General features: G+C 39.2%; 1 protein-coding gene across 2 annotated transcripts in view; it reads left to right on the forward strand.

The window, feature by feature from the left end:
- The window catches only part of TRPC7 (transient receptor potential cation channel subfamily C member 7), a 72216-nt gene extending 60595 nt beyond the window's left edge, over window positions 1-11621 (forward strand). For both annotated transcript variants that reach the window (XM_032703308.1, XM_032703307.1), the window contains exons 9-13: window positions 1175-1396; window positions 5903-5983; window positions 7872-7925; window positions 9175-9250; window positions 9944-11621. In XM_032703308.1, the coding sequence (XP_032559199.1) occupies window positions 1175-1396; window positions 5903-5983; window positions 7872-7925; window positions 9175-9250; window positions 9944-10086 (576 nt within the window). In that variant the 3' untranslated portion in view covers window positions 10087-11621. The remainder of the gene's footprint in view (window positions 1-1174; window positions 1397-5902; window positions 5984-7871; window positions 7926-9174; window positions 9251-9943) is intronic.
- Window positions 11622-12961: the final 1340 nt, after the last annotated feature.

A 12961-nucleotide genomic window follows, 5' to 3' on the forward strand; every position in this document is an offset into this window, starting at 1 on the left:
GTCTTCCACTGAACTTCTCTCTTCAGCTGCTTCTGATTTTCTTCTGTTTATGCCTCCAGAGCTGGTGTGTCCTGACAAATTTTGCACTTATGGAAAGAAACATCCTTTCACCAGCTGTAAAACAGAATTGCTTCCATCAGCAGTACTTAACTGCTTAACAGAAAGGCATTCCAACTGTCCACGAGTGATTTAGTCTGCAATTCAGCTTGGGGCTTCTGTGAGGTGGAACCTCAACCCATGAGAAGAGCAAAGGGCAGCAGTGAAGTGAAGACATATTGCTGTAACTGTGACAGAATTAACCTCTGTTGTGTTGTGCCAGTTTTTGACTGAGTTTCAGAGGTAGAGGGTAATCAGAGGTTATTAATTTCAGCAGAACACAGATGTAAATGAGTATGGGGTGTTGGCAGACCCACACTTCTACTGAAACCATGTAAACCACAGGGAAGAAGCTTTTCAGCAGCTGTATCTCATCCTTTCTTTTCCTGATACATGGCCCTGACCATCCTCCAGTATAAATGCCAAGCAGATCCATAAAACCTTTGCTAACCTTGCCCTTGTTGTTTGGAAGTGATTCTGGCCCACCTTGACAATTCATGAAGGAGATTCACAGGCACTGCATGATGGACTTTTTCTCCACCCTCAGCAGTGACAGGACGTGAATAGGAGGAGAGTGAAGGTGTATTGATCTATGGAAAAGAGGACCCATGAGGAAATGAGCTGGTGACAGGAGAAATCAGTGACCTACCCTGTTTTTTGGGGATTCCTGGTTATTGCAGTGGTAAAGGTGACAAACAGCTTTGCAGTTAATCACAGACAGTCTGTTGTTGTGCTCACAACAGTTTCTTCTGCTTTCCATGACTCTGTCTGTGTTCTGACCCATTCATTTAACAGCATAGCACAAAGTGGTTGCTGAGACAATTCCTTTGATATCCAAGGAAATAGGAAATAGTCTAATATTTGGAGGACTTCTACTCTCTGTTTATTCATGGCTTTGTTTAAATTTTCCTTATTTTGGGATTACCACAGAGACACGTTTTGTGCAGGGGCCTTGTTCTGGCAAGCAGAATATGATTCTAATTAATTCTTAACTGTATGTTTGTCCTTGTCATAGCTAAATTCCTTCCTATTTACTGATTTGGATGTTGATTTGTTTTTCCCCTCTTGCCTTCCCAAGGAGGATGCAGATGTGGAGTGGAAGTTTGCACGTGCCAAGCTCTGGCTGTCCTACTTTGATGAAGGAAGGACTTTACCTGCTCCTTTCAACCTAGTGCCAAGCCCTAAATCATTTTATTATCTCATACTGAGAATAAAAATGTGCCTCATAAAACTCTGCAAATCTAAGGCCAAAAGCTGTGAAAATGATGTCGAGATGGGGATGCTGAATTCCAAACAACGGGTACGTTTTATCTTCACTTTTCAGCTCCTTTCTGGAAAGGATTCCTGCCAGGGACCTTCTGGAGGGGGTTGCATGGTACAGAGGGAGATCAGGGACAGCCCAGCCTCTCACTGCACCTCAGCATTGTGTGTTATTTGTATTACATTGCAACCACAGGCTCCTCCCAAGCTTGTGACCTCATTGCATGAGGTCTGGGCACCAGGGGAAGGGTAACTTTGATAAAAGCAGGCACTTGGATAAGGGAGTTTCCCAAGGTCAAGGAGAAGGGCAGAAGCAGAGGCACAACCAGGCTCCCAGCTTGTCTGACAACTCATCCACCCAGCAGGCCTTTATGCCTCTTCAATTCATCCACCTTCCTCAAAGCAGTTTCCAAATTAATTTTACTGTCATTACAACATTTACTGTCATTGCAACATTTACTGCCATTCCAAGTTTGGGAACAAATTTCCAAGTAGGGATTATTAACACCTAAATACCTAAAACTATATTTAACAACCTCTCTAGTTACATCTACCTAGTGATGTGTAGCCACTAATGGGGAGATCCTGGCTTGGCATTTGAAATAGAAATTTGCTTTTTAAATGCTGGCTCCACGGCAGAACCATTTCCTCAGCACCAGTGTGTCCACGTGGCAAAGCAAGAGAGAGATGCAGGAGTATGCCTGGCATCCAGACCCTTCCCAGGGGAATTAGCCTTGCTCCTCCATGGGGAAATACCAGAGAAATTAGAGAAAATTACGTTGCCTGTAGAAATTATCCCAGAGGGTCACTGGGATGAAGCTTTCCCAGCACATAAATTTATGACAAACAAACACAATCCCACTCCCAGGGCAAGCCCACTTGCTTTGCTTTGGAGAAGGAAACACCAAAAGATTCACAGGAATCCAGCCACAGCTGCTGCCATTAAATTCTGGGGATTACAGGGTCACAGAATATTCGGAGTTGGAAGAGGATCATCAAGTCCAGCTCTTAAATGAATGGCCCATGGAGGGATGGAACCCACACCATTATTATTGGGACCCTGGTCTAACCAGCTGAGGTGATCTCAGGCTTTTCAAAAATGCAAAGAGGCAGCTTTGCTTGAAAGTGTCCTGGCCTTTACTTAATGCTCTCAGCTCGAGGTGGGTTTGAAAGAAAAGAACACTGGGAAACCATTCCTGGGGGAAAAAGAAAAGCTCTCCAGAATGTGTGGTCACTTATTTCTTACAGTCAGGGTTCATGAGAGGTCCTTTAGCTACCTCAAATAATTAAAAAAGATGATATTTTTAAAAAGTTATTTGAATGTAACCCCACAAAGCCCTCTTTGATTGAAATTTAATTTCTACTTCAAGCATAAACCAAAGTAATAAAATTTTCTCTAAGCCTCTCCTTCCCCAAGCCACATGAATGAAATTGCCTGGCTTGCCCTTTTTCATGGGACTCATGCAAAATTCATATTTTCCATGGCTTTAACATAAACAGCTAAGAGTATCAGTCATTTCTTGCTTGCCTGTTGTTTTTGTTCACAAATCATCTTCAAAAATCTCTGTGAGATCGTGACACATCTGATGAGTAAGAGAGAAATAGGAAAAAAACATTACATGATTAATCAGATTTTTAATCCAATCATTATAAGCATCTTGATTTGAAAAAAAAAATAATCAGGATCTCTGGTTCATCAGGAAGAAAAATCCTTAACCATGGCCTTCCCTCTCTATATAATTGCACATAGTTACAGAATTCTGTGATATTCATTGTCTTCTCTGGGTCTATGATATGAACTAATTCCTTTGAATAAGTGATTTTATTTATTTTTTTTTTGTTAGCATTTGGACCAAAAAATTCAGAGGTGGAAAACAGAGTCAAAAAACCCTCTTACAAATATTGTGTATAGTCTCCAGAAAAGTCTCCTTGGAAGCTTCTGGAGTGTTGTGTCCTCTGATAAAAATATGATGGTCTATATAAAAAAATACATTTTTTTTGAGCCAAAAGAAGTAGCAAATGGTACTGCTATATCTTTCTTTCTTTCTCTCTTTCTTTTTCTCTTTCTTTCTCTTTCTCTCTTTTTTCTCTTTCTTTCTCTCTTTCTTTTTTTTTCCCTTTCTCTTTTTTTTTCCTCTTTTTTCCCTTTCTCTTTTTTTTCTCTTTTTTCCCTTTCTCTCTTGTTTCTCTTTTTTTCTATTTCTCTCTTTTTTTCTCTTTTTTCCCTTTCTCTCTTGTTTCTCTTTTTTTTCTCTTTCTCTCTTTTTTCTCTTTTTTCCCTTTCTCTCTTTTTTCTCTTTTTTTTCTCTTTTTTCCCTTTCTCTCTTTTTTCTCTTTTTTTTCTCTTTTTTCCCTTTCTCTCTTTTTTCTCTTTTTTTCTCATTTTCTCTTTTTTCCTCTTTTTTCCCTTTCTCTCTTGTTTCTCCTTTTTTTTCTATTTCTCTCTTTTTTCCTCTTTTTTTTCTATTTCTCTCTTTTTTCTCTTTTTTTCCCTTTCTCTCTTTTTTCTCTTTTTTTCTCATTCTCTCTTTTTTCCTCTTTTTTTCTTTCTCTCTTTTTTTTCTCTTTTTTTTCCCCTTTCTCTCTTGTTTCTCTTTTTTTCTCTTTCTCTCTTTTTTCTCTTTTTTTTCTATTTCTCTCTTTTTTTCTCTTTTTTCCCTTTCTCTCTCTTTTCTCTTTTTTTCCATTTCTCTCTTTTTTCCTCTTTTTTCCCTTTCTCTCTTGTTTCTCCTTTTTTTTCTATTTCTCTCTTTTTTCCTCTTTTTTTTCTATTTCTCTCTTTTTTCTCTTTTTTTCCCTTTCTCTCTTTTTTCTCTTTTTTTTCTATTTCTCTCTTTTTTTTCTCTTTTTTCCCTTTCTCTCTTGTTTCTCTTTTTTTCTATTTATCTATTTTTTTCCTATTTTTTCCCTTTATATATTTTTTCCCTTTTTTTTTATTTCTCTCTTTTTTTCTCTTTTTTCCCTTTCTCTCTTGTTTCCCTTTTTTTCTATTTCTCTCTTTTTTTCTCTTTTTTCCCTTTCTCTCTTTTTTCTCTTTTTTCTATTTCTCTCTTTTTTTCTCTTTTTTCCCTTTCTCTCTTTTTTCTCTTTTTTTCTATTTCTCTCTTTTTTCCTCTTTTTTCCCTTTCTCTCTTTTTTCTCCTTTTTTTCTATTTCTCTCCTTTTTTTCTCTTTTTTCCCTTTTTTTCTATTTCTCTCTTTTTTTGCTCTTTTTTCCCTTTCTCTCTTGTTTCTCTTTTTTTCTAGTTCTCTCTTTTTTTCTCTTTTTTCCCTTTCTCTCTTGTTTCTCTTTTTTTCTAGTTCTCTCTTTTTTTGCTCTTTTTTCCCTTTCTCTCTTTTTCTCTTTTTTTCTATTTCTCTCTTTTTTCCCTTTCTCTCTTGTTTCTCTTTTTTTCTCTTTCTCTCCTTTTTTTCTCTTTTTTCCCTTTCTCTCTTGTTTCTCTTTTTTTCTATTTCTCTCTTTTTTCTCTTTTTTTCCTTTCTCTCTTTTTCTCTTTTTTTCTATTTCTCTCTTTTTTCCCTTTCTCTCTTGTTTCTCTTTTTTTCTATTTCTCTCTTTTTTTCTCTTTTTTCCCTTTCTCTCTTGTTTCTCTTTTTTTTTCTCTTTCTCTCCTTTTTTCTCTTTTTTCCCTTTCTCTCTTGTTTCTCTTTTTTTCTATTTCTCTCTTTTTTTCTCTTTTTTCCCTTTCTCTCTTGTTTCTCTTTTTTTTCTCTTTCTCTCCTTTTTTCTCTTTTTTCCCTTTCTCTCTTTTTTCTCTTTTTTTTCTATTTCTCCCTTTTTTCTCTTTTTTCCCCTTTTCTCTTTTTTTTTCTCTTTTTTCCCTTTCTCTCTTTTTTCTCCTTTTTTTCTATTTCTCTCTTTTTTCTCTTTTTTTCTATTTCTCTCTTTTTTTCTCTTTTTTCCCTTTCTCTCTTTTTTTCTCTTTTTTCCCTTTCTCTCTTTTTTCTCTTTTTTCTATTTCTCTCTTTTTTTCTCTTTTTTCCCTTTCTCTTTTTTTCTCTTTTTTTCCCTTTCTCTCTTTTTTTCTCTTGTATTACCTTTCTCTCTTTTTTCACTATTTTTCTATTTGTCTAGTTTTTCTCTTTCTTCCCTTTCTCTCTTTTTCCCCTCTTTTTTCTCTTTCTCTTTTTTTCCCCTCTTTTTTCTCTTTCTCTCTTTTTTCTCTTTTTTCGCTTTCTCTTTTTTTCCCCTCTTTTTTCTCTTTCTCTTTTTTTCCCCTCTTTTTTCTCTTTTTTCTCTCTCTCTTTTTTTCTCTTTCTCTTTTTTTCTCTCTCTTTCTTTTTCTCTTTCTTTCTTTCTCTCTTTGTCTTTCTCTTTCTTTCTCTCTCTTTCTTTTTCTTTGTTTTTTTTTTCTCTCTTTCTTTGTCTCTTCCTTGCTCTCTTTCTTTCTTTCTTCCTTTCCTTTTTGAGCCTGAATGTTCTGGATTTTACTCTACTCTCACATTGAACCATTTCCTAGTTTTATAACACTCTGCTAATTTGGGGCTGTGTGGGTATGAGGAGCTCTCACTGATTTACTCACATCACAATGTTTTATAATTTCAGAAAGTTCGTTTTCACTCTATCATTCAAAACACAGAAAATTTTTCGGGGAAGAACGCTTATAACAAGCCCACAAGATACCAGGTAATCCCAGCATGAAATCAGGAGCCAGGGGAGAGCTGGGCCAGTGAACTGCTCTTACCTGCAGGGTCCTCTTTGCCTTCTTCCAGTGCTGCCCCCTCGGGATGTGCCGGGAGGAGCCTCAGCTCGGGGCTGGGCTGGGGCATTCTGGGGCCAAACACAGCCTGTCACCCGCGGAAATGCTGATTGATGGCATGCTAATTAATTCCACCCCAGGGAATTTAATTTAATCCAAGAAATATCACTCAACCTCTACTCCTCCAGTCTTGCACCGACAGCATTTCATCCTCCATGGCACAGATCCATCCCTCCAGCTGTTGCATCAACATCTGCATGTGCTTTCTCTGGCAGTGACTTGTCCTTCCAAGCTAAACCTGCAATGTGCTACTGTTCAAAATCCCCCTGTGGCTGCAGTGGGTGCCATAAGTAACACAAATCTCTGTCTTGGCCAGAGTCTTGTGCCAGCAGATTTATTTTTTCTTGTTGGGCAATACAATAAACAGAACCTTCCCCACAGGATATTCTCCTTCTTTTTTAGCATAAAGTGAAAAGGAATCTGGTGACAAGTGGTATGGCTGAAAGGCCCAACATTAAAGAGAGTTGAGGAAAATAATAATTAAGTGGGATAAAAAGTTCAATGGGAATTCTAGAAGGGGTTTGGCCTGTGCTGGTCCAGCACCCAGTACAAAAGGCTCCTAAGCTGCACAGCAGACCAGTGATAAATGTCTACTGGTTTTAAAAATCTTGCAGGTTTTTGTGTCATGATAGGAGGGGTATCTAAAAATCCAAGCTAGAAATAGGATACATTCACTCTGACACCTGGAGTTAGTTGGCTTGATACCATCAAAAAGATGAGAGATTGTGTCCTGCTCAAAATGACATTTCAGCCCTTCTGACATTTCCCCATCCACTCAAACCCCCAGGAGATGTGTCAGCCTCTACTGGACTGGTTCTCTTCCTGTAACTATTTTTTTCTAAATGAGACCACTAAATGTTTGTGGTAAATTAGCCCCTTATTTCCAAGATAGAAAAAGCTAAATGCAGCTGTGGAAAATAGAGAGAAAAAGACAACTACCTTTATTCAATAATGCTGCTCTTGTTTTATCTTCAAATTATCTTGGAACGCTTCAGTTGCTGCAGGAAGAAATTGCCCAAGTAATACAAGGCAAGTTTAGTAATCTTGATCATCTAAGTATAAAGAAGAACAAACAATGTGGTAATCTGGCCAAGAAACTTTCTTCTGCAACTGGGGAAACCTTTGAAACTGTTGTTTCTTGCTGAACTGTTTTCTTTAGCAACATTTATGCAGTGATGCAGCTGCAGTCTGTGCACTTGGACTGTGTATGGACAAGAGGGTGTTTCAGTCATTGTAGCCAAGGGAGCAGAGCTGGGGAGAAAGGGAGGAGCAAGGCTTGGAAGCCCCAGTGCAATATTGAGGCAAAAAAGTTAATTACTTTCCTAAAGATACCAGCAGAAAAATCTAATAAGTGGATAAGCAGACTCTTGTCACATTTAAAATATTTTTGAACTAAGCCAGTGGTCACATTTAAAATATGTAGTTTCTGTAGACAAGTCTGGCTACAACATCCATTTCATAGACTAGGCAGCCTTGAGTTTGTGACTTCTGTCACATGTGGTGATTAATTTAGGATAACATTTCAGTAGCACCCATAAAAGTCCAAGCCTTATGGGAAAGGGAATAGAGAGATATTATGTTATCATTTTTTTCCAGGTGATAAGAGCATTCTCCATGTGCTGATTCCTTGTTTTAATCTAAATTTCCTCCGCTCTGAAAAAAAAAAATAAAATAAAATAAATTAAAAAAAAATTTCTTTTGGGATCCAGGATTTCCCTGCTCTCCCCAAACATTCCTTCATTTATGTTTTCTCAGGTGACAGCCCTACCTCCCTCTGGATTCTACTGCCTTGGCCATCTTCAACACACCGTACGTGCGCTGTGCCCTACTGACCCACCTGCTTAGCCAGAGGCCTCCCTGACACAAGGACACTCTTAGACATCCCATATTCCATGGCTCCATGGCATAGACAAATGGCTGGATCCTTCTTTGATCTCCACATGCCTTTGGCACTGCTATAATCCTTATTTGGCTCCTAAGACACCAGAGCAGGTGTACTGATTTCTTAACTCGCGTTTCACACCCTGCAGCGTTTTCCAGGGATGTTCAAAGCAGAGACATGTGGCTGCTCTGGGAATAAGTGAGCCCAGGCTGGGAGAGGTTTTTCCCTTGTCAGTGGCCATCTGGGCAGTGAAGGGCGTTTGGGTGTCTGTTCTTGGATGCTGACAGCTCTGTTTGCAGGGGGTGCACCTAAATCCCTGTCTCTGGCAGAGCAATCCTTTTTGTGCTTGTCATAGTTGAGATTTTTTTCCCCATCAAGTGCCTTTCCTGTAGTGAAGAACTGGCAATGTCACAGGCCTCCATTTGTAACCCAAGGCTGCCAAAGTCACTTTCCTTCTACATAAATGGAACTTACATATTTTTGGAACAATATCACATTGCAAGCTCATATCCACAACCATCTTCAATTTCCATATACTTAGGAATACTTTCCATATTCCTTACTAAAAACCATCTTCCATTTTATAAGTCTACATGGCTCTCTTTTTTTCCCTGTGTATGTCTCCTAAAAAAATCTGTCATTTCCTTAAGAAGCTTCTCTCATGCTTCTCTCAAGACGAGTCCCACTCTTGTGTTCAAACTCTCTCTTCTCTTTCCTTCTCTAAATTTATTTTCTCCTAAACCCTCAATTGCAAGGCTAACAGAGTCTTTCTATGAACCTTGGGTCAGCTGTTTAATTCATCACTGTGAGTGAGTTTGCTAACACCGTTAATTAACTACTTATTTTTTCCTGTTCCGTATCTTTTATTTTTGCATTGAACAGCAACATGCTAAAAAAAGGCTCTGGAACTCATTTCTTAGCTTTCTGTTGGATCATCTGATTTCTTTCTGTCAGTGGGACATGCTCTACATTCACGTGCATCCCATCAAACACCCCGAAGTGCTTCATACGTGGGGTCATAATGGCTGTTAGTCAACCACTGCAATAACATAAAATATACAATTAATGGGAATTCAATAAAGAATCACCCATAGTTTCGGTTGCCCATAATGAGTCTAGAATTGAGGCAAGATGGACAATCTCATGTGAACAGAAGTGTTTCTGTTCTCCTTTCAGAAAATCATGAAGCGTCTGATCAAACGATACGTGCTCAAGGCTCAGGTTGACCGAGAGAACGATGAGGTCAACGAAGGCAAGTGGATTTTTATAACTCACACATGGGATGAGCATGTGATGTGTTTGCTACTGGTCTGGCCAGTAAGAGGGTTGAGCTTAGAGAGCATCCTCTGTAGAGAGAGGAGACTGAGGTGAGCAGTGATGACTCTGAGCCGCCTCTGAGCCTCTATTTTTCCTCAGCAGATCACACATCTCATAAGATATTACACTATCCTGCTCTACCTCTCCTTCTTCACAATGACCAGGGTATTGCCAACACCCAACTTGGTGTCTAAGTAAAACAGTTTCTGGCTGCACTGTCCAGGCCTGCCCTGAGGATGCTTTTTTTGAGGGGGGTATGGATTCTTATTGCCATGGTGGCGGGGAGGATTTGAATGCAGATGGAAAAGAACCTCCAAGACCTCTTAACTGCCACCTTCCTGCAAGTACCCTGTGTAGGTAGAGGTCAATATGTGGAAAGAGAGGGGATTTAAGAAAAAAAAATACGAATTTTCCACACAGACTCTCTATTGGTGTCAGCACCACAGCTGCAAGTGCAGGTTATTTCTTACGAGTACAAATATTGAGTGCCTAATGCAGGGAGATCATATGCAGCCCCACACACATCCATGACCAAACACACTGGAAATAGTGCTCTCTCAGCTCTTAAAACCACAGGGGTTATTTACTTGACTCAGGGTTGCTAACAAGAATGTTTTCTTCCTTTTAGGAGAACTTAAAGAGATCAAACAAGACATTTCTAGTCTGCGCTATGAACTCTTAGAAGAGAAGTCCCAAGCTACTGGTGAACTGGCTAAACTAATACAGCAGCTGAGTGACAAGTTTGGGAAGACCTTAAATAAGGACATTTGATGGTGAATATAGAAAGGCAACTGGTTTTCTAAACATTATCCAGTCTCAACCAGCATCTTAGGAGGGCAAAAACCACATAAAAGGTGGGTACTGCACACTCGGCCTTTGCTGGCAGCAAGTGTTGGTTGGAGCATTTTGCACCACTTGGTGAGTTACCAGTTAAACCATTTCTGATACATAAGTGACTTACTGGTAAAAATACCTGCCCTTTGACATCAGAAATAAGTGCACCACAGAGAAGGCACCTCCAGTTAAAGGCAAAAAATGCAGATCTTCATCCACCTGACTCTAGAGAAGACAATGTAACTGTGCTCACTTACAGCAACTGAGACTGTCCTGACCAGGATTGGGTCAAGTCTGAAGAAAAAAATGTGCCAAACATATTCCCTGCAAAATATTTGAAATTCCTATTCTTGGGTGTGTATTCTCCTTTTCTGTTTACACGGGCAGCCATGAAGATAACTCTGAACAGCACTGTGGGTCATGGCAAATAAAAAGTCATCTGCTGAAATGACCAAGGCAGAGTATGACACAGAGAGACTGGATGACAGCATTTGAAAAATCATCCTTTCACCCCTCTGCTAGAACCTGATAAAAGAATCTCCAGCCAAAAACTCCTCTCCACCTTGTCCAGCTCTATTAGCCAGCCTGCTGATGGATGTGGACTCTTTGGATGCACCCAGCCTCTCTTTTGTCCTTAACTGGTCCCATCTCCAGCAACAGTGTACTGGAATATCCATCCTGATGTGAAAAACACTTCCCAAGAATACCCACAGGTAAAATACCTTGTGCTGTTGTGTTCAAGGAACAACATTCATCCAGAGGCAGCAATGAGCTCAGCTTTGAGATTCCAGAGGTCAAACAGCAAGCCATAGGGTGAGATCAATCACGAAGAACAAGCCCTTGAAATTAATACAAAAAGGCTTCAATTAAACATTCTGACAAAAAAAATAAAAGGAGAAAAGGAGGGAAAAAAAGGAAAGAAAGGAAAAATCAGTGTAGAAATTATTGACTTACGTGTTTGGCTCTTACAGAGGATGAGGACGGGATTAAAACTGTTCTAAGGCTGAGGTAAAACAAGGACTCAGATCACACTTTTACAACAGGATGGAGATGAGTCTGTGTAAAGGTGGATTTCTTGGGATTTCCCAGTTAGCTCCAGGATTTCAACTACTTAAAGCACACCTTACTACTTGGGAACCGTGGAACTGTGCTGTTTGTTTACAGGAGACACCTCTAAAATGAACACGACATTTAGGGATCAGCTGAGACAAACAAGCAGAGCCAGAAGGTGACCTGTGACCAGTTCTTAAGTGCCAGATGAGAATACAGATAGCCTAATAGAATAATAGTTATATTTGTACAAAAATCAAAGAAAACAAAATTAAAAAAAAAAAAAGTGGACTGTACGTAGATCTGTTTAGAGACAAAGCAAAATACTGTATTTTTACCTTTAATAAGATTATCTTGTATACTGTAATATTTTTACCTAAAAATGGAAACAAAATAAAATTACCTCATAATATTTTGTTGTACATTGAGTGAAATATTTGCTTGATCTTTTGACTACCTCATACAGGGCCTTTTCTTTTGCTTTTCTACAATATGTGAACAATGGAATCACTACATGAAGCAATTTTGCCTTAGAAATTCTGAAGCCAGAAAGAAAGAACCAAACCTCAAAACAAACTAAAACACATTTTAAAGGCATAAAACTAAGGAATTGAGAGTTCCATGGCCAAGTACAGTCTGCAAAAATGACTCCAATTTGTGATGCTTAATTTGAAATTATTGTGTCATTAACATATTTTTAAAATTACCTTCTAAGAACAGAAATTCAGCTCCTCTGGCTTTGGAAAAACATGGTGCTGGTACCAGTGTGGAAGCAAAAGTGAAATGAGGTTTATAGGCTTTAGCTGGTAAGACAATTGAAAGGGATTTGCCCTGATTACACAAATTAAAGTATTTCTGTACCCTTCCTATTTAATATTTTAGCATCCCTTAGGAATTTAGGGAGAATTATTCGAGGTAGAACATACAATAACAACCATATTTTAAATTTCTCATTATACTGAACACAAGTCCATGAAAAAGTTTAGTGGGAACACTCTGCTCTGTTTTGGACATTTAAATGCAGCTCAGCAAAATGCCTGATCTGAAGCACAGCAACAGCAACAGGAACATTCTCCTGCTGCTGAATATTGCAGTCAGGGCATGTTCTGGTCAGCACAAAGAACACCACACCGTGAATAACTTTGCTGAATTTTGGGCTCCCAGGTGGAGGTCCAGCCTGTCAGCTGCTGCTCTCACAGCTTCTGTGCAGGGGAAGCAGTGCAGCCCTGCCAGGGGGAGTTAGGATGCTGCTCTCACTCAGGAATCTGCCAGGAAAGAGCCCAGTATCCTCTAGGACTTCAAAAGCAAACTGAAAGGTATCTTAAAAATACTGCTAAAAGGCACCTGCTTCCTCTCCTTTCACATTTACATTCCTGAAAGCATCTAGGCATGGAGATTTTATATAAATATCCATGGCAAGCAAAATCCCACTTCATCAGAGCACTTTTCTAGTCTGGCTCCCAGTAACACACCCAAGGAAGCTGCACAGCAGAAGCATCATTGAATTCGTGGCTTATTCTCCAAGGGTAGTTTATAAGAAGCTAAAATTAAGAAGCCTCACTGAAAGATCCCTGAGAGAACTTACAGAGTTCGAAGAGGAAAAATAAGTGTAGGTGGGTCTCAAATTGGATTAGACCTGAGATGTGCAGGTCCCCTGTCCCATCTCCCATCACCAGGAACCCTCCCATGAATGGTCCCACATCCCATCAGCCCTGGCAGTGCCATAGCAACCCACCTGTTGAGTTGAATTTGACCCAGTCTG

The sequence above is a fragment of the Chiroxiphia lanceolata genome, chromosome 15, assembly GCF_009829145.1.
Source record: "Chiroxiphia lanceolata isolate bChiLan1 chromosome 15, bChiLan1.pri, whole genome shotgun sequence".
Taxonomy (NCBI): Eukaryota; Metazoa; Chordata; class Aves; order Passeriformes; family Pipridae; genus Chiroxiphia; species Chiroxiphia lanceolata.